Source organism: Akebia trifoliata, chromosome 7 (genome assembly GCF_017979445.1).
Source record: "Akebia trifoliata isolate Shusen 1 chromosome 7, ASM1797944v1, whole genome shotgun sequence".
In the NCBI taxonomy this organism is placed as follows: Eukaryota; Viridiplantae; Streptophyta; class Magnoliopsida; order Ranunculales; family Lardizabalaceae; genus Akebia; species Akebia trifoliata.
In genome coordinates this window covers 3325536-3352306 of record NC_141381.1, presented here as the reverse complement: position 1 = coordinate 3352306, position 26771 = coordinate 3325536, and the positions used below count along the sequence as shown (strand labels likewise).

Below are 26771 nucleotides of genomic sequence, written 5' to 3'. Positions count from 1 at the left end.
GTGCATTTTGGGTGTGTTATCAACATTATGGGTATTTTGGTCATTTTATCAGAATTCAGCAATAAAAAATTATCAAACGAACATCAATTTTTGACTTATTTATTTTTGTAACGAACAAGTTTCTACTGAATGTGACTTTTCAGGCTCTATACTTCTGTTTCTTCCAGAAACCAACTTCTAGAGTTGGAGCTAGCTTCTATAAAGAATAAATCCTTAACCTCTTTGAAAATAAAAAGGGTGGTGTGGGCATGAAAGTATATGCATGAATGAGTGTATAAAGATAAAATAACCTCGAAGAGGTATTATTCTCTAACTCTTAAGACATTAAAAATAAAAAGAAAAGATTACAACTATAAATTTAAATTTTATAGAAAATAAAATAAACTAGACAAAACTTATTAACTAAAATGCTTTCAAGGAGCTTTTTGAGGACTTATTTGAAGAGATTATCTCACAAGAAGGGATTACTCTCTATCTCTTAGCCTCAAACTAAAAGATCTACTAATCTACGTTACTTAAAAATAAAATAGCATGAAAGTAAATATACTTAAATATATAAGTGAGGAGTAAGATGGGGATTACATAATGAAATTGAAAAGTATAAACCTTCTTCACCACCTTGGTTTCTTTTTCTTTCCTTAGGCTTCTTGGGAGAATGAGATGAGATTTGGATAGAGTTTTGGTAAATTAAAGGACTTTGAGGAGAGAATTTGACATAATTTTCGATCACTTGAGCTCTTTATTTTTTGCATTGAAAGGTATCTTGTTTATAGACTTTTGGGAGATTCTTATAGATAGTTTGGTCATAAAACCTAAGGTTCCCATAATTCGCAGGGAAATCTTATAAAATAATTATATTTACCTCTCATCAACTTAGCCTTGATGATTATCCACTCATCCATGGGTTTAACCAATCAAGATGATCAAAAGATAGATGAGTAAAAATCTAATAACTTCTAGAGAAGTCTTTGAAAGGGTAGAGTGTTGATACTCTGACAATCACATACATTTCATCATTTATACCTATTCAAATCTAATTCATTCTTCAACCAACAAATAAATAATGCGGCTAAATATATTTTTCCTTGGTGGAGGAGTCTCCAACATCCCCTAGAGTCCAACTCTTTAATTCTTGAAGGATCTTCCCTTTTTTGGGTGTTGGATATTCCCCTCCTAATATGGTTTAGATTCATCAATTGTGGATTGCCATGTAGGCTATACACTTTCCTTTAGTAGTAGGATTTTATCGTCATCCACCTCTAATTGATTTAAGGTCTTGATGAATGGTAACTTGATGGATCAAAGGCTGGATTTGCTTCCTTGATGAAGTAGTGGTTGAAGTTACATCAAACTACTTCTTAATAAATGCTATAATTTATTATCATACTTAGATATTTATAAATAATAAAATTACGAAAAGCATAAAAAGAGTTTTAGATGTAATTTTCAAAGTTGTCACAAGTGCATATGAAATTACAAGTTGGATAATATTAGTTGAATAAGGTTTTGCTCATGTGGTGGGATTTCAAATTGAGTGACATTGCGCAAAATGGTTGTTGTTGCGCCAAAGGGAGGACTTGAAAACTATTTTGGTGGAAGGTTTTGTGATAACTTCTTTTGACCGCTTCTATTGTTAGGAGTAAATATTTGTAAACTAGGTTTGGATCCAAACTCGAGAGTTGATGTTTTTCGATTCTCTTAACATTTCATTTTTGGTAAAAGAGATTGCATATCATGAATTGTAACTTGATTGGTTAATCGGTTAATTCATTTTTGCTAATCAGAGAATACACATGTTCGGCATGTTTGGTGACAAGACTTTATTTCATTGGTAATTGTCTTTGTTTTGCCATGTAATGCCAAGCATCTCTTGGGTTGAGGTTATCTCCAAATTTGCCATGTTATCTCCACATTTGCAGATAAACATGGCAATTTGAATGCTTTATTATACATGCAACAAAACACATTTGAAAGATTCAAATAGAATTTTCTTTAATGGTTTAACATTTATAATACAAAAATATGAATTTAAAAATAACTTTTTAAAAATTATTATTATTTTCTTGTTGTTAAAAAGTTGTCAATTTTATGTTGAAAAATATTGAAATAACATTGAAATTGACATTATTTCATACATTGCTAACGTGGATGTATGTATAGAATCATAGATGCTTTTCATTGAGATATGAGTGAGAAACATCTATGGTCTTATGCACACCAATGTGTGAAACGATGTCAATTTTAATGTTACTCCAGCACAACTCTTTTACTTTAGATTAGGCTTGTTTAAATACCAATTTGAGATGAAGCCCCTAATCTCAAGTTGAAAAATGTTGAAGAAACATTAAAATGTACATTGATTCTCACGTTGTTGATGTGGATGCATTTACAAAATCATAAATATTTTTCATCGAGATATGAGTGAAGAGGAGTGACACATTCACCTTTTACAACAAACTAAATATGAATTAATATTTGTACATTAAAAAATTTAAAATCTCAATTTTTATTTTAGTGGTGGAAGAACACAAGAGAAGGCAAAGGAATTAATTTTGATTTTTTTTTTTTTAAAGCCTTAACCAAAGGGTTTTGAAGAAAAATGTACAAGAGGATCATTTCGAAGCAAGGGATGGAATGGTAATTTTACCTTTACAGCCAATCAAACTTTTCTCAAAAGAAGATAGAACATGGAAACTTCCACAAAACATGTTTTAATTAAAACCAATAATTAACAAAATTGAAGCTTTAACTTGCTAAAGAAGAAAGAGAACGAAGCGTACCTCCGCATGTTTTCTTGTTATCGAGATCGTCCGTGTCCACTTGTGATAGACACGTCATCTACTAAATGACACGCCACCATGTGACTAAGATTTTTAAGCCACGTAGGAGAGAGAGAAACAAGAGAGAGGGATTTGTCGTTTTCAGAGGTGTCTTCCATTTAAAGACCTGTGTGAGAGCCTGAGGAGAGAAGGAGTCACAGTTTTGGGGAATCGAAAGAAACCAGACTCGGATCTCTTTAAACTTACAGAAAGCGGCGTTGCAGATCAAAAGCGGTATTCTAAAGCGGTTTTGAGGTAAAAATGGTGGTATTTGGTTCTAGATTGATTGAGTTCAAGCTGAGAAGCGGTTTTCTATGATCTGATGTGGTTTTTTTTTGCTTGTATCTCTCTATTTTTGATCTAGTTCTCAGTCGATCTGCAATGATCTATGTTTTTAGAGTAATTGTTTCATTTATTCTGTTTTCAGATTTTAGATTTTTTTCTTCGATTTTTGCATTTCCGAGCCTTAATTTCCGCACTTCATTTTGTTTATTATTATTTTTTTCGGATGTTTGCTTCGGATCATGAGTTTCTTCTTAGAAGTCAGTGGTTAGGGTCTGCAGAGTTGTTACAACTTTGTTTAATTAGGGTTTTCGATTTTAACCTTATGCTATGTTCAATGCTAGTTCTGTAAAGGGAGATTGGATGTTTTAGGGTTAGGATTTTAGAGAGCTTCTCGCTTTTAAGTTTTATTCATGTTCCGACGGTTTACGATCTAGTTTTTCTTGGTTTTTATAGCATCTGATGTTCTTCTCAAGTAACATTTAGGGCTTTTTGAAATTTGAGACTGTTGCTAGGGTTTTATTTCATTGATGAGTAGTTTCAGTGTCCTGATTTGGGAGTTTTCTTTGTACGTTTCTTTTTGTTGGTAGTATGTTACAGTAAGCGTTGAAAAGTTTGAGAGAATGTTTTAAAATCTGTAGAAACCGGGATGACTCGGAGTCATCTCGATTTCTGAGGCATCAGAGCGAGAGATCCTCTGAGAGTCGCCCATCTCCTTTGACTAATCTGATATCTGAGTTCATCTCGGCTGAGATTTCAAAAGCTCGATCAATTTTTGAAACTTAGCTGAGTCTATTGGTTTTGGTGTTTTTCAAAAAAAAATAAATGCAAATGCAATTGATTTTTTAGAATTCAAATGCTGGTTATCTTTATAAAATGAGATTTTGTGACTGAGCAGCTTTTATTTAATTTCCAGTTTTTACTGGAAAAATATTATCTAAATATTTTACTCTTTATATATATATAAAATACATTTAAATCGAGCTGGAATGGTTTGACTCATCAACTCGATCTGGATGGTACCCTTTACAAGATGAGAAACTGAGTTTGAAAACCATGTTTTAAGGTTCCAGGGACCTTTTTTTGTTTTTATTTTTTAATATTATATTATATTTATAGTTAATTTTGTTGCTGTTTCTGGCAGTTATAATCATGGTGAGAAAGAAGAGAACTGAAGTTCCTGGTAGTAGTGGTGCTGTTGAGAGCTCTGAATCTCAACAAAGCAGTAGTGGTGGTGGTCGTGGTGGTGCCCAGCGTCCAACAGCACAACAACAAGGAGTCGGAGGAGGCTATCAAGGTGGAAGAGGGTTGGGCCCACAGTCTCCACAAGGAGGTCGTGGAGGACAGGGACGTGGCGGACCACGTGGTGGGATGCCACCTCAGCAGCAATACAGTGCTCCTCCTCCCTCCGAATATCAACCACGGGGAATGCCACCTCAGCAATATGGCAGTTATGCTCCGGAATTTGGTGGGAGGCGTCGTGGTGGCGGCGGTGGTTATGGTGGTGGTGGTCCGTCCAGGCCACCTTATCCCGAGCTGCACCAAGCAACCCCGGTTCAATATGAAGCCACATTGACTCCCGCGGAAACATCCTCCCAAGCTAGTTCTTCGTCTAAGCCACCCGAACCCAGCCCTTCAACAGTGACACAACAGTTTCAGCAGCTTTCCGTCCAGTCAGAAGAGGTTTCAAGCCAGGCCATCCAGCCCATCGCTCCATCAAGTAAATCTATGAGATTCCCTCTTCGCCCTGGAAAGGGTAGTACTGGAATCAGATGTGTGGTTAAGGCAAACCACTTCTTCGCTGAACTACCAGATAAAGATCTGCACCAGTATGATGTGAGTTATCCTGTTTTGACTCTCTTTTATTGGCACAGTGACAAAATTCTGTAATATTTTAAAATCACGATTTTAATAGTTATCGATAAATCATATGATGTTTTTTTTAAAAAAATCGCGAATAATGATTTAATCAACAATTTAAAAAAATCTCTGATTTTTATTTATATTTTTAGCCCTTTTTAAGTGTTATTGACCATTTAATATATGAAATACAAACACATACATACACACACACACACGCTCATATATATATATATATGTATACACATTTTTTTTACTTCAAAAAAAATTTTATTTTTTAATTTATCTAATATTTTCCCGAATTTTTCCATCTTTTACCGATTTTTTCCAAACCTTTCTCTTACCAAATTATTCCCAAACCCCGACCTATTCACTATGTTTATTGATTATCTTCTGAGTTGTTTATTGATAACTGGATTTGCCAGGTTTCTATTACACCTGAAGGTACTTCACGGGGTGTGAATCGAGCGGTAATGGGTCAGCTGGTGAAATTGTATAGAGAATCGCATCTTGGAAAGCGGCTTCCCGCTTATGATGGTCGTAAGAGTCTCTATACTGCCGGACCACTGCCTTTTAGTTCAAAAGAGTTTTCAATTACTTTACTCGATGAGGATGATGGCACGGGTGCTCCAAGGTCTTTGCCAACCCAATTCTGAATTTATTTTCCTAGCATTCTCTTGCCTCCATCAACACGTATCAAATTTTTAAATTCCTTTTTTTTCGTGTAGCAGAAAGGAAAGACAATTCAGAGTTGTCATCAAGTTCGCCTCCCGTGCCGATCTACATCATTTAGGATTATTTTTACAGGGTAAGCAGGCAGACGCACCTCAGGAAGCTCTTCAAGTTCTTGACATTGTGCTGCGTGAACTCCCTACTTCAAGGTACATACGACATTTCCGGTTAGCTCGTCATGCTATATGGATTTTTTCCTTGATCTCATAGGCTGGTTTTAATTGGTTGTAGGTACTCCCCTGTAGGGCGTTCATTTTATTCCCCTGATTTAGGGAGAAGGCAGCCGCTTGGTGACGGGTTGGAAAGTTGGCGTGGTTTTTATCAGAGTATTCGTCCAACTCAGATGGGCCTATCTCTGAATATTGGTATGATCATTATTTTTATCCATAGTTTCAGGGAAATGCCTTATGTGTTGTATCCTATATATGCATTCATTTTATTGGAGAGCTTCTATTGGCACCCAATTTTTTTTTTACTTATTCCACCCTAATTTTTTAAATTATTTATCACACCCCAATTAAAGATTAGAACACACTCTTCAAACATCACTAAGGTTTGGCTCAAATTATAAGCTTGACATTTCAAATCATTATATAACTTGTTCAAACAAATTCAGTAGTTTTTTACAATTATGATTAGCAATTTAGCAAGAAAAACGAGAGAGAGCTTCTATTGGCAGCCAAGCTTTTACTTATCCCCAACCTTTCACTTGTTTTGTTTCTTTTTAATTGGGGTGCAATAAGTAAAAGTTGGGGTGCCAATTGCAACTCTCTTTTTATTGCTGATATGATTCACACATACATGAGTTTTTACTATTATATCCCTCAGTGATGCATGTCAGGAATTTATTAAGCAAACTAAACTAAATTACCATTTTGGTCTTGTTTGCTTTCTTTTATGTGATCAAGTTTCGTGAATTGCAATTCTGTCTTGTTCACTCTCTTTTATGTCATCTAGTTGCAATTCTGTTGAACAAGCGTACTGTGGATCTGAAACCTTTGGCTTTCCATTACTAAAAGATTTTTTCTTGTTGCAGATATGTCATCTACGGCTTTTATTGAGCCCTTGCCAGTCATCGATTTTGTGCTTCAGCTCTTGAACAGGGATTACTCTGCCTCTGCCAGACCTTTATCTGATGCTGATCGCTTTAAGGTTCTGCTCTTTTTTCCCCTTGGTTTCACCTTGATCTACTGATTTGTACAGGGTTGGGATCCGTTGACTCCTAATAATGACTCATGAAAAACACATGTTCCCAACCCTTTGAACACAAGATCCAATGGTTGAGATTTATGAGTATCTTGATAACACAAATCTCGGAGATAAGTATCCCAGGGATAAATCTCAATCATTGGATTTTGCATTATATATATATATATATCATTTAGGCATCTTTTGATAATTAGATTTTTGTCAATCGTTTGGAGGTTTATGACACTTATTATTCTCGTTTGTTCATTTTTATAAGTCTATTGGGTTAGTTTCCTTTTTTTTTCTTTTTGGGTCATTGACAAGTTCTCCGTGACGGCTCTATTTCACAATTTCTTTGTTTATTCCCCCTTTATACCTTGCTCTAGTTAATTTCATATTATATTTTTATTAATCTCATTGTTTCTGCATTGTTTTTTATTGATTTTGGCAGATTAAGAAAGCTCTTAGAAATGTGAAGGTTGAAGTTACACATAGGGGAAATATGCGGAGAAAATACCGAATATTTGGTTTAACATCGCAGGCAACACGAGAGCTGACGTAAGATTCACCAATCGATTTTGTAGCTAAATCTCCATAGTCATTTTACCTTATTGCATTATTTATTTTGAAATGTTCTACATATGGCGAATCTCTGACATGGCTCACTGTTCTGCTTATGGGTTCCAATAGCTTCCCTGTTGACGAAAGAGGGACTGTGAAATCTGTTGTCCAATATTTCCAGGAGACCTATGGTTTTGTGATTCAACACACTCAATGGCCTTGTCTACAAGTGGGGAATCAGCAGAGGCCTAATTATCTACCTATGGAGGTCAATACATTCCTTATATTCCTGCTTCTTATGTTACACGAATTTGTGTGGTGATAGGTTATAATTGAATCCAGGTATGCAAAATTGTGGAGGGCCAGAGGTATTCCAAAAGGTTGAATGAGAAGCAGATTACTGCTTTGCTGAAAGTGACCTGTCAGCGTCCTCATGATCGAGAGCTTGACATTGTGCAGGTGTGTGGTGGCAAATATTTACTGGTCACTTAATATCTTGTCATGCATATATACAGTATTGCTTACGTGTATTATGGCTTATAGTTCAACCTTTCCAAGGTAATCTAGCTTGTGCAGTTTGTGACAATAGGTTTCCTATATATTTCAACATGATCAAATGATTATATCTGGGACAAGGTTTTGTCGTTGTAACTGCAGACTTCATATTGTGCTAACTGCTCAGTTGCTGCTTCCCTTTTTTATATTTTCCTTAGCCAAAGAACTTAAAAAAGATGGAAGTTTCCTGCCCTGTCAAATCCATGTTGTCTATCTAATAAGGGCTCTTTGGGGTGGCTGCATGCGGATGGCTATCTGTTTTTTTTTTTTTTTGGGTATATGAGTGATTGCCCTTGATATATATATATATGTATATATATATATAACAAGGCCGTGGTCTATAATCCTAAAATTTTGTCTTGTGAACAAGAGAGCTAACAATTTCCACATGAAATAGAGGTAACACACTTCCCGTCATTGCTTTTACACCTTTGCTGCAAGAAAGGGATATCATTCTCAGGAATGAATCTTTTTTGCATTTGTGGTATAAAAATACCTTCTTTCCCATAATATTAGCTAAAGGCCTAAAGCAATTATTTTCAGGCAAAGTATCCAATTTTGCATCATTATCTCGATTGTATATCATTTAGTTTTGCAACCGAGAACGTTATTTCAGTTTATATTTGATGTTTTTGTTGATCAATTTTTTTCTATTTGAATCGATGGGTCCTTTTATTTTATTTTTTATTATTATGATAATGGCATCTTGTTCTTTTTGCGTTTTAGATTGTGAGTAGTTCTTGGTTTCCAATTCCGTAATCTTTTTTAGTTCCCACGCTGGTTCTACATTATGAAATCATGTTGCGAATAACCATGTTACAAATCTGGTAACAGGCATTTCTGAAAAAAATTCATAGAATTTCAAGATTTTGGTCCATTTCTCAATACCCCTAGAGAAAATTAGTTGAGCATTTATTTTTAATCAGTGAAGGAATAACTTAAGATCTTCTTGTCTTACAATAGTTTCACTGTAATTTTAGTTTTTCTGTTAAAATTGATCAGGGTTTTGTCCTTGGTAGAAACCTAGATTGCAATTGGTATTAAGAGCATGGTTTAAAATGTACCTAAAAATAATTTATGGTGTTTTCCAAAATTAGTTGAACTAGTTCGCCTGTCACGAACTTAAAAGGTGTATTACAATTCCAAGATCATAAGGAAAATATAAGTAAGAGTAGTGGGCTTAGCAATTGGTCATGATACAGGTTTTTGCTTATTTGGAACTCTTAACATATTTGCCAGTATTTTGTTCTAAAAGTTCCTTTTTTTTACCATTCAGACGGTTCATCACAATGCTTACCATGAAGATCCTTATGCAAAGGAATTTGGTATAAAAATCAGTGAAAAACTTGCTTCTGTTGAAGCACGAATTCTTCCCCCACCTAGGGTAAGTAATTTTATGGCCAATCTTTTCGGTTGTTATTTTTATCTGGTTCATGAAACAATCTGCTCCTGCAGTATAAGAATGGTTGTTTGTGTTGATTGAATGCCGTTTGTTGATTCTGCAGCTTAAATACCATGATGCAGGAAGAGAAAAGGATTGCTTGCCACAAGTCGGTCAGTGGAATATGATGAACAAGGTAACATTTGCCTAACAGTCTAAACCCTTACATTTAATCTGTAAATGGAATTTATGTACCCAATGTTTTACTGTATACGATCTGAATTGGATAAAGTACACATTGTGGGTCTGTTGAATTGAAAATTCATCCTATGATTCATTCATTCTTAATTCAGCTTACATCTAAGTTGCTGAAGGAATGTGTTTTAGTTTTGTTTGTTTCACATATACCGCATACATTATGTTAGAAAGGATTCTCAAGTGGGAAATACATTAGATTAAGAGTTTCTTTATAAATTCATGGAATTAGGCAATCAAACATAATCTTGCATATTATAAATGAACAAGTGTAGCTATAACAATCTCAGGGATTGAAGCAGGATTTTATTAATGTTGGGTTAGCTTTAATGCATAAGATGTTGTTTACAACCTCTTGGTTTCTGTATTGCGAGTTTGGTTGCTTTAAAGTGGTATTATTTTGTAGGGTGCTGCTGCTACACAAAGATCTCACAATAGAACATTTATTTATTTTTTATAGGTAACCTAACAAAGAAACCCAAATAGAACATTTCATTATAGTAGAAGCTAACTTAGCATGTGCATAATGAGTGGGAAGGTTCCATCACACCATTGAATTTGAGCTAAAGAATTGTGCAATAAGTAGCACTCTCTTTTGTAATTGAGCAAGTAGTTGATAGGCTGAAGTTAGCATGGAAGTCTTGTGATCTAATATCATTCCTTCATAGAAATGGCCCCAATATTGTATCCACATGGTATATATTTAACACTCTGATATGATATGACCCCCCCTCCCCCCAATCTCCCCCCAATTTTTCTTCCTTTGATGTTCTACAGTATTATATATTTATTTATTTGGAGGCATCATTTATTATTTTGGACTGGCCAATGCTAAGTCTCGGGTAATGTGGATAGCAATCTCAGAGTGGAAGGCTTCAGTGAATTTTAAAATTCCAAGAAAAAAATTATTGTCTTATCAATGCATTGAAACTAAAAACTAAAACAGGCACTCTGTCCTAAATATCAATCATTCAAAGATCAAACTTCAGAATTTTTTGTAAAGTTTGGACCAAAAAAAGAAAGAAGACAAGATCTTTAACGCCAATGATGATTTCCTGTAATGCAAGCTCTTTTACTTTTAAGGTCTTACTGTACTTTTACTTACAGCTAGCCAAGTCTAACAGAATGCAAATTTTATCATTCTTCACCAATCCTAACTCTTGAAACAATGCAAATGAGATGGGCAACTTTGGAATAAGCCAAGTAAGAACTTATGGGAAGATCTAATACTCAAAACTAGATCACAATGAATGAACTGGTGATTTATCGTTTTATGATTAGACTGACACTTTAAACAACAGTTTTCATGGGATGTAAGTTGATAGATAGCCAAGAATCTTATCCAAGGTAGCTGCCTAAGTGTAAAGAAACCAACTTGGAAGTCATTGTATATTGAGGGAGTTCTCTCTCTCTATAAATGTAAATGTCATGCATGTTTGGCTTCTTTGTGTAAAATAATTGAACGATACATTTGTGAAGTTTCGTTCCTTTTTTTTTTAAACATTTTAACTCTATGCGAGTGTTTTATCAACTGAATTTTATGTGATTTTCTTTCCAATTGCAGAAAATGGTTAATGGGGGAACAGTAAACAACTGGATATGCATGAACTTTTCACGAAATGTTCAAGATAATGTTGCTCGTGGGTTTTGTTATGAGCTCGCTCAAATGTGCCACATTTCTGGCATGGTACAGAACTTAAATTTATAATGATTCCGATGTTGTGGATTCCTTGTTATCTCGTCTTAGATGCCTTCAGTACTATCTATTCTAAGTATTGGTGTTTGAAACATGTATAGGCATTTAATCCCGAGCCAACACTTCCACCATGTAGCGCTCGTCCTGACCAGGTTGAGAGAGCCTTAAAGGCTCGCTATCACGATTCCATGACCAAACTCCAGGGCAAGGAAATTGACCTAATGATAGTCATTTTGCCAGATAACAATGGTTCTCTCTATGGTACGATAATTACTTTTCTCAATCTTGAATAAGCATCTGTTTAAAATTATTTTTCGGCAAAGTGAGTTAAACGGGTGCTTTATATTTGCAGGTGATTTGAAGAGAATATGTGAAACGGAACTTGGAGTAGTATCCCAGTGTTGCTTGACCAAACATGTTCATAAGATGAGTAAGCAGTATCTGGCAAACGTAGCACTTAAGATAAACGTGAAGGTTGGGGGAAGAAACACAGTGCTTGTTGATGCGTTGTCGAGAAGAATACCTCTTGTTAGTGACCGACCAACCATCATCTTCGGTGCTGATGTGACTCATCCTCACCCTGGCGAGGACACGAGTCCCTCCATTGCAGCTGTAAGATTTTAATTTCCATATACTAAGTCAAGTCATTTGGTGTTCTGATACACACCTACATATAACAATCATGTGGAGTAAATATTTATAACTCACTTTCTTGCTCAGTGAAAATATGAATTTTTGGTTTAAATTTTTCCTAGGTTGTGGCCTCTCAAGATTGGCCGGAGGTCACCAAGTACGTAGGTTTGGTTTGTGCTCAAGCTCATCGTCAGGAACTGATCCAAGATCTGTTCAAAGTATGGCAAGATCCTGTAAGAGGAACTGTGACCGGGGGAATGATCAAGTAAGCTCTTCCCTTTTGCTAATGCATTTTAAATAATAGAGCTTCTATCGCCACACCAACTTTTACTAAGAGCACCCAAGATGCTTGCCAATTCTTTGGCTATTTCATGTGAATTGGGGTGCTCTTAGCAAAAGTCTGTGTGGCAATAGAACCTCTCTTAAACTAGTGTGGTATAACTAATGGTTTCTGTATTTCAAATGGCTGTGAATGTTGCAATCGTTATGGTAGACAATCACTTTATTTTTCATAAGGGAACCTAAGCTTAATGGGAAATGGATTTTGATTGACTATGTGTTCTCATAATCCAGGGAACTTCTAATTTCCTTCCGTAGATCAACTGGTCAAAAACCTCAACGGATCATATTCTACAGGTATTTTAATCTGTTCTTTAATTAATCTTGAACCCTGTCCTGCCTCTTGGGCTAAGCATGTTCTCTCTGCTTCCAGGGATGGGGTTAGTGAAGGGCAGTTTTACCAAGTTTTACTGTACGAACTGGATGCAATACGTAAGGTAAAACCATTTGTATTAACTTGGCTGTCTTGAAGGTGATGCATGGTTGTACTGAGCACCATGTACCATACTTTTCACTTTTTGAATCAATAATTTGAATATGGACCACATTATATGGTGGGCATTGTCCATCATATTAGACTATAGCTAAAAGATTGAAGAATGAGATCAGTTGTTGGAAGAAAGTCCCTACATTTGTTGAAAAGATCCAACTAAAATTTCCTAACTTTCTTCAATTTATAAATACATTTATTTTCAGGCATGTGCATCCCTAGAGCCAAATTATCAGCCTCCTGTGACATTTGTTGTGGTTCAAAAGCGTCACCATACGAGGTTATTTGCAAACAACCATGCTGACCGCAATGCAGTTGATCGAAGTGGAAATATATTACCGGGTAGGTGAATTTTGTTGGACTTCGTGAGGTACCCTTCACAATGTCTGAGTTGAATTTGGATTCCTTGGTGGTTGAGAGAATCTCATTCTACATGAAATTTGCAGGAACGGTTGTTGATTCCAAAATCTGCCACCCAACTGAGTTTGACTTCTACCTGTGCAGCCATGCTGGTATTCAGGTAACTGAAGCCCCACTTTTTTTTTTTGTTGCTCTTATAGTTATTATGGGAGAATCTTTCTCTAATGTTAAAAATCTTGAGATTTATAGATAGTGGTCATGATTTGTGAATTTCTGCAGGGTACAAGCCGACCGGCTCATTATCATGTACTATGGGATGAGAACAAATTTAGTGCAGACGGACTCCAGTCACTTACCAATAACCTATGTTATACGTAAGGCATTTTCTCCCAATTTATTTTGTCCCGTTACTCTTCTTAATTGTCTGGTATTTGATGCGATCTTGATTTTTCTTTGCAGGTATGCAAGGTGCACCCGTTCTGTATCCATTGGTTAGTTGCCCCTCCTTTCTTTAATTGTTTTTTATGTTACTTTTTGCTCTTTTGTTTGTGTGCATGGGAAGTGCAAATAGTCAACGATATTATGACATTTAGTTCTCGGGGCTGAAGTCTTGGACAAAAAAAGTAGGAAAATTATAAAGAATCAGAATCGAACAAGGTGTCCTGTACCCTATAGAGCAGGAATGGTGTCTATGTGGCATATTTTGGTTGGAGTTTAAAATTATTGACACAGATGTATTTATTCTCCATACAAAATGTGCCACCTATATACCTATAGGATTGGAACAATTCTGGATTATGATTCAATTATAAATACCTGTCTATCTCGGGCTGTGATGGGAAGATATTGATATTCATGGAGGCCATTTGTGTTTCAGTGATAATGTGTCCGAGCCAACATACAGGATACACCATCCCCACAGTAGTACATGTTTGTTTCACACTATGAACAGTAAATTAGATTTAGCTTACGTAGATTGGATTCTGGTCCCTAAAAAGGTGTGCTAAAACAGTAAAGGGTGATCCCACCAAGACCCTCCTCTCTCTCTCTCACACACACACACACATGCGCGCGCACACGCACACGCGCACACACCCAATATCTCATTAATCAATGCTCCAAATCTGTTTTCGATGTCCTGAATCTTTTATGAATCACTGTCAAAAAAAAAAAAAACTCTTCACATGAGTCTCAAAATCAAAATTGATTATCTGTTTCTTCTCTCTCTCTCTCTCACACACAATTCTTTTATGAGTCTTGTCAAAAAAAAAGTCTCTTCACATCTCACAAAATCAAGACCCATGTATCTGTTTCTTCACTCGCACACACACTGGCAGAGATAGTGAGGAGGCACTGGCCCCCTCAAAACTTTGAGATTCCCTTTATTTTCAACCAATTACAGGTCTTATTTGCCCTCAAGCCCCACCCCTTCAACTGCCTCCAATTCCCTCCCCTTCAATTTTTTGAAGATGAAATTACCTCTTGACTGGACCTTCTCTCATTAGACCAATTGGAATGACCTCAATATCCTTTTCTTCAACTTCTAACAAACAAAACCCTGCGAGTTTTGTCCCCAAAACTATAGATCCTCGTGCTCTTCAAGTATATACCATTAACTATAGTTTGCCCCCACTACCAAAAAATCTTGGCTCCCCCCCACCTCCCCCCCCCCCACACACACATCTACATGTTTTCTTGCAAATTTGAATAAGAGGTAGGATGCATATCGTCTACTTGGCAAAAAAAAAGGGGGATGCATGTCGTCAATAATTGATGGTGGTATTTGTGTCATGGCAGTACCTCCGGCGTATTATGCACACTTGGCTGCCTTCCGTGCACGTTTCTACATGGAACCTGAGACTTCGGATAGTGGATCACTACCAAGTGCTGCAGCAGCAGGACGAGGTTCAGGTGTGGGGAGTGGTGGTGCCCGCAGTACCAGAGTCCCAGTTGCAAGTGCTGCAGTGAGACCCCTCCCTGCACTCAAGGATAACGTGAAGAGGGTTATGTTTTATTGTTAGATAAAGCAGCCGAGGTGGGAAGGAATACTTTTAAAATCTTTCATAGTTACAGGTATTGTTTACATGGGGTGCAATTTGGTACCGATGTTAAAATCTAGCAAAGGATGCTCGATATAAGACTGCTAACTTGATCACTTGGTTTTTTTTTCTTTTTTTTTTTCAAATTGTAGCCTGATTCAAGGTTCTGATTTTGGATTATTATCAGATTCGGATTATGAAAATTGGTTTTCAAAAAAATCCAAAAGCTCATTTTGGTTACCTGATTATTGAAACTGATTTTAAAACACTTTAAAATTTAAAAGATGAGGTCTCATTTTAATTATAGTGTGCAAATGGTAACAAAAATGAACTTGTTAGGGTGCACATTTGCTATTTTGGTTGCTTAGAAAGAAAAAAAAAATGCTATGTTGGCCTTGAAAATTTCTTGTGGCTTTCACTAGGGTACTTCGATCATCTGCAACAAAACTAGCTAATATAATGAGTTTAGGGTTTAGGCAACAAAAGTTACCTAAAGTCAACATCTTTTGTTTAAAAAAAAAGTGATGAAAATTTTGGTCAGTAACTCCAATAAGCTCGACAATTATATTTTTGCTGCATTTTCCCTTTTATTTGACCTAAATTGAAAATTTGACTTGGTTTTTATAAGAAAGGAAAATGAGATTTGAAAAAAAATAAAGTACACTATCTTTAAAATGTTGGGTAGTACAAAATGTTTGATCTTTCATGGTTGTTGGTAGCTATAGAAAACCTGAATTTTTTTAAACTCATCATAATCTTGTATTATGAGTAGTGAAAAATACAAATGTGGACGAAAAAATATTAGAAAGTTTGGTTTTATAATAATTTTTTCTCATATTATGAGTAGTGAAAAATACAAATGTGGACGAAAAAATATTAGAAAGTTAGGTTTTATAATAATTTTTTCTCAAATGCTTATCGTTGATGGCTGGTTACATGTGGCGAGTGAAACCACGTCTTCAAACTTTAAAGGATGACAGTTTAAAGTTTCAAAAATTACCCTTTCCACTATTTAAAGGGGATTGCCAAAGAGACTCTAACAAGTCTGTTGGAGATGCTCTAACTAAACTTATCAATCTGTGCGTATTATCCATTTCTAGTTATATCTATAGAATATTAATAATAAATGTTTATATAATATTAAAAATACTCTAACCATTGACATGAAATCAATTTTGAAAATCTGTAAATTTAATTACTACAACTTATCGAACAAGCTATGTATAAGATCTGTAAATCTTATAGAATAACATCAACTTTTTTTTTCTGTTTAGTTTAACAAGTAATTTGAATTTCTTAGTGATGCAGTTTAGAAGATGTTTGCAATTTTCATTTTGGATTGTGAGATGAGAATCAAATTATGGAAACAAAGTTTTAATTGTTAGGCTACCATTGTTCCTGGAAAAAAAATTATCTAATTACACATCTTGAGGTTGAAGATTAGCTAAAATATTATTCACCCTAGAGAAAGAAGATGCTGATTTTTTATTTTCAGAGAACAAAGTCCGGGGATTTTGGCAAGAGATCAAAGATGAGGGCATTGAAGTTATTTTATTAAATGCAAACATGGTCACAAAGTTGGAGTGCGGATCTAAATTGGCAAGGAAAATTTTGGAAAACACGTTAAAAGTGGGAAAGAAACAACTAAAATAAAAGATAAAAAAATTATATATCTAATGAATCATAAAATCAAGTTAGTATAATCAAATCCCATATTTTTACATTTATGGATTACCAAATTTTATTATGTATCGAATCTCACATTTAAAAAAAGAGAAAATGTTTAAATTTTTGTCCCTGTGAAAACAAAATGTGAAAAAAACAAGAGAAAATTGAAAACACAAAAAAAAAGGGGGGGAGGGGGGAGACTTCTGTTATAAATGAAAAGTCACTTTTTTTTTTTATCGCTTTAATCGTCAGGTGATGCATGTAAAGTAGTATTTGCCAAAAGTCCTACATAGATTAAGTGAGTAAAAGATTGGAAAGTAGAAGAAAATGTTGAAGACGTATAAATAGTGAGTTGCAAAGTGGTTGTAACCTTATAAATTCAGTGTTCTAAAAATCAGACCGAACCTATGGCTTGACGGCACTTTGAGAACCGCCATGTAATTAGCAATTCAGTTGTGTTGTAAAAAATTATTCACCCAGTGAAGCCGGCCATTTTTATGAAAGAGTTGGCAATGAATGAAAATTCCTTCATTAAGAGAGCTATTATTGTTGCACCAACTTTTACTAATGCCAAAAGTTGATGTGGGAATAGTAACTCTTAATTAATTACCACTCAAACTTTTATGGAGTAAGTCTAACCGTACTAACTTAGTAAGATTTCAAATCTTACTGAGTGTAATTGAGCTCACCTTGCCGCTTCCAAAAACATGATCAAATGCCACAAGATGTAAGAGGACAAAATTCAATGAAATTTGGAAAAAAATTAAGGAAAAAAAACTTATTTTTCACCATCGAATTTTAACTTAAGTTTGAGAGTTCGATAGTCATCTATTTTCAAAACCTTCATACAAACCCAATTTTTATTTTTATTTTTTAATTTTTTCTTGTTCGATCTGAATCTTTCCCTGAGATGCTGGATTGCAAATTTGGTAATCCATTTGAGTTTACGCACCCAATTTACTAAGGAAAATATTTCTCTTCTTTGACCCATAACGTGTAGACTTGTAATCCTTCATTTTTTATATGATTTTTTAATAGAAACATTTTTATTAAATTATTAGACATGTAAGAAACCGTAAATTTTTAGTTTGTTAAGGTTTTCTCAAAATCTTAAATTAATAAAAAAAAAATGATTTCGTTTAATATTAATCTTAATCAAGTATTTATTAGATTTTTAGATATAAAATACCTATATTCTTTTTTTTTTTTTAAATCAAGTATTTATGAATATTCTTACAGATTTACATTTTGAAATTTGAAAACAAAAAAAAATCTATTATAATATTTTTTATATCAATTTTTATTTATTTATTGATGTTCTTCAAGGATTTTATAGGCAATATATTTAAAAAATTAAATTAAATTTATCATATATTAATCTTTTGAATTCTCCTCAATTTTTTTTTCTCTCCGGTTATATTTATATATATATATATATATATATATATATATATATATAGAGAGAGAGAGAGAGAGAGAGAGAGAGAGAGAGAGAGATTTGATCGAATTGACCCCCGATCTGATCAATTAAAAAAAAAAATCCATTGGATCATTAGTTTGGTTTTTAAAACATTGCATGGGGGAGAGATTGTGAGAATAAAAGTATGAATCCTTTGTTTCTTCTGGTCCGAACCACGAATCGGTACGAAGCGAACCAATTTGCGGTACAATACATATTGGGTTCATAAAATCAAGTGAACCACGAACCCTCCGAATTTTAGTTGGGTTCAACGAATCAAAGTATGAAATTTGACAAACCAACCAATTTGATTTATGAAACCAAATATTATTTTAATTAATTTTTATTTTTTTTATTGTTTATATTTAAAATTTAGATTATTTTACTAATTTATTTCTATTTAACTTAAAACAAATTAATAGTATACTTATAATTATAGGAAAGAGTTTGGAGGCCCTAAAGAGAGTCAAACATTTTTCAAAATATAGGTTAGAAGTTTCGGAATGGACTGATTTTTTGTGAGGATGATCTCTATGGTGAAGAGATCATTCTCACAAAAAATCAGCTAATTTTGAAACTTCTAACCATAGTTTACAAGTTGAAGAATCGTGGACCGTCTGATTTTTGTAAACAACTTTTGATGAGGTTAGAAGTTTCGGAATAGGCTTTATTTTTGGTGAGGTTGATCTCCTCATCATAAATATCATCCTCACAAAAAATCAAACTATTCCAAAACCTCTAACCCATACATTTAAAAAATGTTTCGTTCTCTTTAGGGTCTCCGAACACCATCCAAAATTATAACTTGTACACTTGAATTATATATGTGAACAAGTAAATCAAGCTAGCAAACTGAACTAGGAAACCAAAGCAAACTCAAAAGAAATTTTCTCTCTACTCTTACGAATTGGGTTCATTTTAGATTGGTGAACCACAAACTCCAAACCTAAATTCGAACCGATTGAACCGAACCAGTTAATATAGTGTAAATTAAACACCTCTCTTTCTCCTTCCCTTTATATAGGGTAGGAAATAAGAGAGCGATATGGACCTCTCTCTCTCTCTCTCTCTCTATATATATATATATATACACACACACACACACATCGTGTAGTGCAGGTTTCATTTTCATAATTGTACAACGTAAAAAAGAAATAATAACTCGTAAAAAAGAAAAAGAAAATTCTAATTCTAATTTAATTTACAGTTGTAGATAGAGAGAAAAAATAGAAAAACCACTTCATCCTTCATCTATTCTCTCTTCTTCTTCATGTATTCTCCACTTTGAAAATTTTATTTAATATTAAATTTTAATAATTATTATATTAATAAAAATTTAAATATTAAAGTTGCTATAAGTAAGAAAAATGAAGATGTATAGACATGATTTTCCTTAAAAAAATTAAATTTTAATAATTATTATATTAATAAATATTTTTAAATCTTAATGTTGATAAAAATAAGAAATTAAAGATATTAACATGATTTTCATTAAAAAAATAATTATAAATTAAACTGTAAAAATGATTACATTTTCTTTGAAAATAATAAATAATTATTTAAAATTTTAACTTTATTAAAAAATTAAAAAAAAAACTTCGACAATTAAACTGCCAGAATTTTGATTAAAAAAATAATTTAAAAAAGATCGACACTTTAAATGTCGAAATTTTGATTTTAAAAAAAGCATTTTGAGTGTCAAAATTTTGATTTAAACTTAAAGTGCCAAAATAGGTTTATTTTGATAAGTTTACAAAAAAATATTTCTTTTTTGATAAATAATATTTAAATTAGATATTTTTTAAATAATTACCCATTCTTTTTCAATTGAAAAAATAATTGGGGTGTGAAGGGTAAAAGTTGGCTGACACTAACAACCTTTAAAAAAAACCTTAAAAATTTATTATAAAGACTACGTTTTTAAGAGTATTTAATGTCCGAAGGAAGATGTAGTAAAAGAAAGTAGTAAGAATTGTGTTGTTGAGAGTATTTCATGTCCGACGAGAGACTTTGTAAAAAAGAGTGGTAAGAGTTGTTTATTGCTTGTTAATTTGTTGGTTTAAAAGAAATGTTTTGATGACATGGTATGACTTCATTTATAACAGGTTTGATTATTGTCTTAATCCAATACTTAGACAATTACATTTCTTAATTTTTTTTTATCTATAACATTTGTTATTGGATTTATGACATGTTACATATATTATTTTATCATATATGATAAAATGATGTTTATTTATGCGATGCGTGTGAGATTTTTTTAGTTTGGTGTTAAAACATCTTCTCAAGGTTCACGCAAAATGACTAAAAATATTGGCATCATTAATTATATTTATGATCTTGTTGTTTATTAAATTGACTAATGGTAAACATCAAACTCGTGGAAAATAGATGAAGAAGAGGAGAGAACAGATGAAGATAAAAAGAGAATGATGAAGATAAAAGATGAAGGATGAAGTGGTTATTATTTCAAATGAAAAAGTAATAATTGTTAAAATTTAATTTGTAATTATTTTTTAATGAAAAATCATGTTAATATCTTTAATTTTCTTATTTTTAACAACGTTAATATTTATTAATATAATAATTATTAAAATTTAATTTTTAATTAATTTTTTAAAGGAAAATCACGTGTATATATCATCATTTTTCTTACTTTTAGCAACTTTAATATTTAAATTTATTATTAATATAATATTATTAAAATTTAATATTAAATAAAATTTTCAAAAAAAAATCACATCTATATCTTTAATTTTTTTAAATATTAATAATTAAAATTTTTATTAATATAATAATTGTTAAAATTTAATTTTAATTAATTTTTTATAGGTAAATCACGTCTATACCTTCATTTTTCTTTATTTTGTTAATATCATAATTATTAAAATTTAATATTTAATAAAATTTTATAAGAAAAATTACATCTATATCTTCAATTTTCTCATTTTTTGCAACATTAATATTTAAAAATATTTATTAATATAATAGGTGTTAAAATTTAATTTTTAATTAATTCTTTAAAATAAAATCACGTCTATATCTTCATTTTCCTTACTTTTAGCAACATCAATATTTTAAATTTTTTTTGTTAATGAAAGGAGTGCCACGTGGACCACTCACTCTCTTTATATATATATAAAGTAGTGCAGGTTTCATTTTTAGAATTATACAATGTATAAAAGAAATAATAACTAGTAAAAAATAAAAGTAAAATTCAAATTTAATTATAATTGTAAATAGTGAGAAGAAAACTCGATTAACTGCAATAACAGTAAGATTACAGGAAAAAAAACAAAAGATTCACTTTATCCTTCATCCTCATTTGTTCTCACTTCTTCTTCTTCTATTTTACATGAGTTGAATTCTTAGCATTAGTCAATTTAACAAACAACAAGATCATAATATGACTAATGAAGTCAACATTTCTAGTCATTTTCGCCTGAACCTTGTGTAGATGTTTTAACACTAAACTAAAAAATTCTACAAATATCGCATCAATAAACATCATTTTATCATATATAATAATAGAGTATATTTAATATGTCATAAATTCAATAATAAATGTTATGGATAAAAAACAGACTTAGGAGTTGTAATTGTTTAAGTAATGGATTAAGATAATAACCAATTATGTTATAAAAAAAATTTCAACATTCTAAATCCAAATCTTAGTAACTTAGTTTTGACTTAATCTTTTAAAAAATTAAAAAAAAGTACTCATACGGTCTAAATATATCTAATATCTAATCAAGTAAGGAAAGATAATAAGAAACCCACTACAATATTCCCTCATAATTCTTATTTCATTATTATATAAGTTAAAGTAGTACAGAAACAACATACTCACACATATGAAGTCATTTTTAAGAATAGTAAACTATGTCATCGACGACAGAGAGATCTCTAAATATCGGTATTTAACAAATGTTAGTATAAGTTAAAAATAAATTAAAAGAAAATCCAACTATAAAGAAAATAAAATCTAATTTCGATAAGGTTAATGGTGCAAAACATTTTTGTTAAACCAACAAACAATAAATTACTCTTACCACTCTCTTTTACAAGATCTCCCGTCGTACATGAAATACTGTCAACAACACAAGTCTTACTACTGTCTTTTATCAAGTCTCTTTTTAAACATTAAATACTTTTAACAACGTAGTATTTTTTAAAATACATTTTTGAAGGTTTTTAAAAAAAAAAACTGTTATTATCACCCTATTTACTAAGGAAAATATTTCTCTTCTTTAACCCATAACGTGTAGACTTGTAATCCTTCATTTTTTATATGATTTTTTAATAGAAACATTTTTATTAAATTATTAAACATGTAAGAAACCGTAAATTTTTAGTTTGTTAAGGTTTTCTCAAAATCTTAAATTAATAAAAAAAATGATTTCTTTTAATATTAATATTAATCAAGTATTTATTAGATTTTTAGATATAAAATACTTATATTCTTTTTTTTAAATAAAGTATTTATGAATATTCTTACAGATTTACATTTTGAAATTTGAAAACGAAAAAAATATATTTTAATATTTGTATATCAAATTTTATTTATTTATTGATGTTCTTCAAGGATTTTATAGGCAATATATTTAAAAAATTAAAATAAATTTATCATATATTAATCTTTTGAATTCTCGTCAATTTTTTTTTTCTCTCGAGGTTATATATATATATAAATATATATATATATATATATATATATATATATATATATATATATATATATATATATATATATATATATATATATGTAGAGAGAGAGAGAGAGAGAGAGGTTTGATCGAATTGACCCCTAGTCTAACCAATTAAAAAAAAAGTCCATTGGATCATCAGTTTGGTTTTTAAAATATTGCATGGGAAAGAGATTGTGAGATTAAAAGTGTGAATCCTTTGTTTCTTCTAGTCCGAACCACGAATTGGTACGAAACGAACCAATTTGCGGTACAATACATATTGGGTTCATAAAATCAAGCGAACCACGAACCCTCTGAATTTTGGTCGGGTTCAACGAACCAAAGTATGAAATTTGACAAACCAACCAATTTGATTCATGAAACCAAATATTATTTTAATTAATTTTTATTTTTTTCATTGTTTATATTTACAATTTAGAATATTTTACTAATTTATTTCTATTTAACTTAAAACAAATTAATAGTATACTTATAATTACAGGAAAGTGTTTGGAAGCCCTAAAGAGAGTCAAACATTTTTCAAAATAGAGGTTAGAAGTTTTGGAATGGACTGATTTTGTAAAATCCTGAATTTTTGATTCGTATCTCGAGAAAAAAAATAAGTAGTGGAATTTTAAGAAAATCTTGAAAGTGGGACTTAGGGGTAAAATTTTAGAATGTTTCTGATCATTTTTAATGGAATCTAACCTCACCATTAGATTCAAAATGATCGAAAAACATACTTTAGCCTTTATGCACGCTCAAATGCGAGTCCGAATATAAAAGTTGCAAGATCATCGATTATTGGGTCGGACCAGGTTAAAACAGTGACTTTTTGTTAGAGTAATAATTTTTAAAATTTGATCATACCATTGGGTTCATAACAAAAAAATATTTAACATGGACTATTTATTTGTCATTTTTGGAGACCAAAAAGTCGAATTATTGTTAGAAACGAAAACGACATCAAGTTTAGGGGTCACCTTAGGCCAAAAATGTAAATTTTTGATAAAGACATAATTTGTAGAAATTGACTATACCATTAGATCCGGAATAAAAAATTAGACGAAATAGAGTATTCATTCGTCATTTTTGGAGTCCGGACGATCAAGTTATCGTCGATTAAAACAATTGAAAAAATATCGAATTCGTCCCAAATTTTTTATAAATAAAATTTAATTTTTTTTTTTAAACTCGTCTTCTCCAACCCATCCAACAGCCAACAAAAATAAAAATAAAAAAAATTCATTTTTCTTTGAATTTCAATCGTAGATCTACGACAAACGGTACACTTTTGACGATCACCGCAGATGAGAAAAAGATCCGCAGCCTCGACATCTACAAAACCCACCCAACCTCTTTCTATTTCACTTTCTTTTTCATCCAATATCGTCAAAAATCAGTCGTATTTATATACGGGAATTTCGAAACTCTAACATCGGATTTCGTCCGTTTCGGGGTCAAATCGTCTTCCGACGCAGAAGGGAGAAACGTCTGCAGCCTTATTCTCTACATAAACCAACCAAATTCCTTCCGTTTTCTCGTCTTTTTCAACCCGTATCGTCAAAAATCAGCCGTACGTATATACGTGAATTTCGAAAACTTCGACCTAGAATTTCATTGGTTTCGGGGTCAAACCGTCTTCCGTCGCAGAAGGGAGAAAGGACGAAGGCGTCAAGATCTTCAAAACCACTAGACTAGATTCAAAAATCAGTGGCTTCGAAGTTTGGTCTGTCTCGATTCCCGTGTCGATCGTCTCGATTTCCGCGCACACTCTTTGATCCTTTCGCTTAGAGATTGTGAAAATTGCATTTAGGATTTTATCGAAAAAATTTGGATGTATTTCTAAAATATAGAATTCTTTTGTTATTTAAAAATTCACGCTAGAAATTCTATGTTTGATATGTTTAGTTGTATTTTTAACAAATTATACGTGGGTAGAGTATTTTAATGGGTTATTCATAAATTGGGTCTTGTGCACTGTTCGGACCCCGTTTTGATATGAAATTTGTATTTTTTTTTATATTATTGATAGAAATAAATTCTATAGTTGAAAAATATGATTTAATATTCAATGAACTCATATTGAGTTGATGAATATCAAAAAATGGATATTTTATGAAGAGATTGAAAACTGTACAAATCGAAAAAAGGGAAAAAGGGTATGAAACGGTAAAATGTCAGAGTCACACCCAAGGGGTGATGTCTGCATTTTACGTTGTTGTGTTGTGTGCAGGTTGGTGAATAGATATCCAGGGATAATATTGTTGGTTGCATGTTTATTTAAATTTCTGTTAGCGCGAAGCGCTGTTTACATTTCCGTTATGTTATTTATTTTAAGCCGGGTGGCCACATTTGCATGGTAGGAAACTAGATATCTATTCTCAACCTTGTATTGTTAATTTCTCTTTTATTTTCAAATGAAAATAATATATATATATATATATATATATATATGTAGCTATTTTGTGAGGTGTTAAAGAGTCTGTGAATGCCTGAAGGGATAGTGCATCATATAATTCGGAGTGGTGTACTATCCTGGGATGTACGGTAGGAACCACCAAGCTCATACGTGGTATGGGACGCATATGAGAGTGGAGTCACAACTGAAATCCGGGATATTCCTCTCTATCTTTACTAGTGAACTTGTAATGTAAAGGTGGTCATATACGAATGGTTTGTATATTTGGTAATCACATGCATGCCTGATAGGCATAGACGAAGATGATTGGTCAGTGATCACTAACAATCTATAGTAGTCGAACGTTTTGACACATCGAAAAGAGACCCATTGCTTACGGTCACGTCAAACGGCCAGCCTGAGCCGGATAAATGGTCAACCAAACGTGGTAAGTGCAGCGACCGACCACAAAATCAGGAACTAAAAGCCAGAGAAGAATTGTAACATCATGTCCCGACTGGGAGCGATCCATTCGTGAATCCCAACTCTCTAATTCTAATACTCTACCATTGTGTATTATGTATCTGTTGCTTATTTTGATATATAAAATGAAATCCATGTTTATTGTTTCGATTTGATTAATTAGATTTATATAAAAAGAGAATGTTATAGTGAGTACTACTGATCGATGTAATGTGAGTTTTAAAATGTTTAGTTATTCATCCCTGACTATATGTACCAGTTAATCGTAGTTTATTCTGTAAAATTTTGTATATTTTAAAATGATTTAGTATGCTTATTCGTTCATGTTAGAAGAGGTTATTGGCAGAAATTGTGTTATTTCTTACTGGGTAACCATTGTTACTCACCCTTTCCTTTTCCATTTTTTAGTTTCAGATCCGAAGTTTGGCGAGACAGGTATAGAACACGAGTGAGAATCATCTGGTGGGTCAGATAGACAGCCAGAGTTCGTCACTTGGTAAGTATTGGGGTTATTACCCCTAGTGGTGTAGATTTGTCCAAAAAGTATTATAGATTTTGTTTTGAGTGATAGGACTTATGTTAGAGTGAGAAATTTTCGTATAATCCTATATTATAATTTCTTCTTCCACGCTCTGATCTTTCGTACGTTATTAGACATATATAAGCTTCCGCTAGTATTATATTTTGTTTGTTATATGCAGGATTGTATGTCGTTTATCAGGTGCAGGTTGAACGCCTTGGAATGCTAACATAAACAGAGGAAACCATACCGAAATTTCGAGGTGCCACCTAGTACCTCGAGATCTGACATGGGGATTTGTGTTAGTGATCGGCGGGGCGCCACAGATTTTTTATGAGAATGATCTCTATAGTGAAGAGATC

At 32.6% G+C, this 26771-nt stretch overlaps 1 protein-coding gene across 2 annotated transcripts; it reads left to right on the top strand.

The window, feature by feature from the left end:
* The first annotated feature begins 2917 nt into the window (after positions 1 to 2917).
* On the top strand, positions 2918 to 15323 carry LOC147397997 (protein argonaute 1A-like). Of its 2 annotated transcripts, none has more exons than XM_086447100.1 (22): positions 2918 to 3074; positions 4246 to 4937; positions 5387 to 5595; positions 5693 to 5842; positions 5925 to 6058; positions 6730 to 6845; positions 7333 to 7439; positions 7572 to 7710; positions 7785 to 7901; positions 9274 to 9381; positions 9503 to 9574; positions 11198 to 11320; positions 11431 to 11590; positions 11682 to 11941; positions 12085 to 12227; positions 12536 to 12598; positions 12675 to 12738; positions 12998 to 13133; positions 13238 to 13311; positions 13431 to 13525; positions 13611 to 13642; positions 14949 to 15323. In XM_086447100.1, exons 2-22 carry the CDS (start codon positions 4254 to 4256, stop codon positions 15170 to 15172), a joined length of 3210 nt encoding a protein of 1069 aa, XP_086303226.1. In that variant the 5' UTR covers positions 2918 to 3074; positions 4246 to 4253; the 3' UTR covers positions 15173 to 15323. The 2 variants fall into 2 exon arrangements, with proteins under 2 accessions (XP_086303226.1, XP_086303225.1); XM_086447099.1 differs by having other exon boundaries at positions 5690 to 5842.
* The last annotated feature ends 11448 nt before the right edge of the window (positions 15324 to 26771 follow it).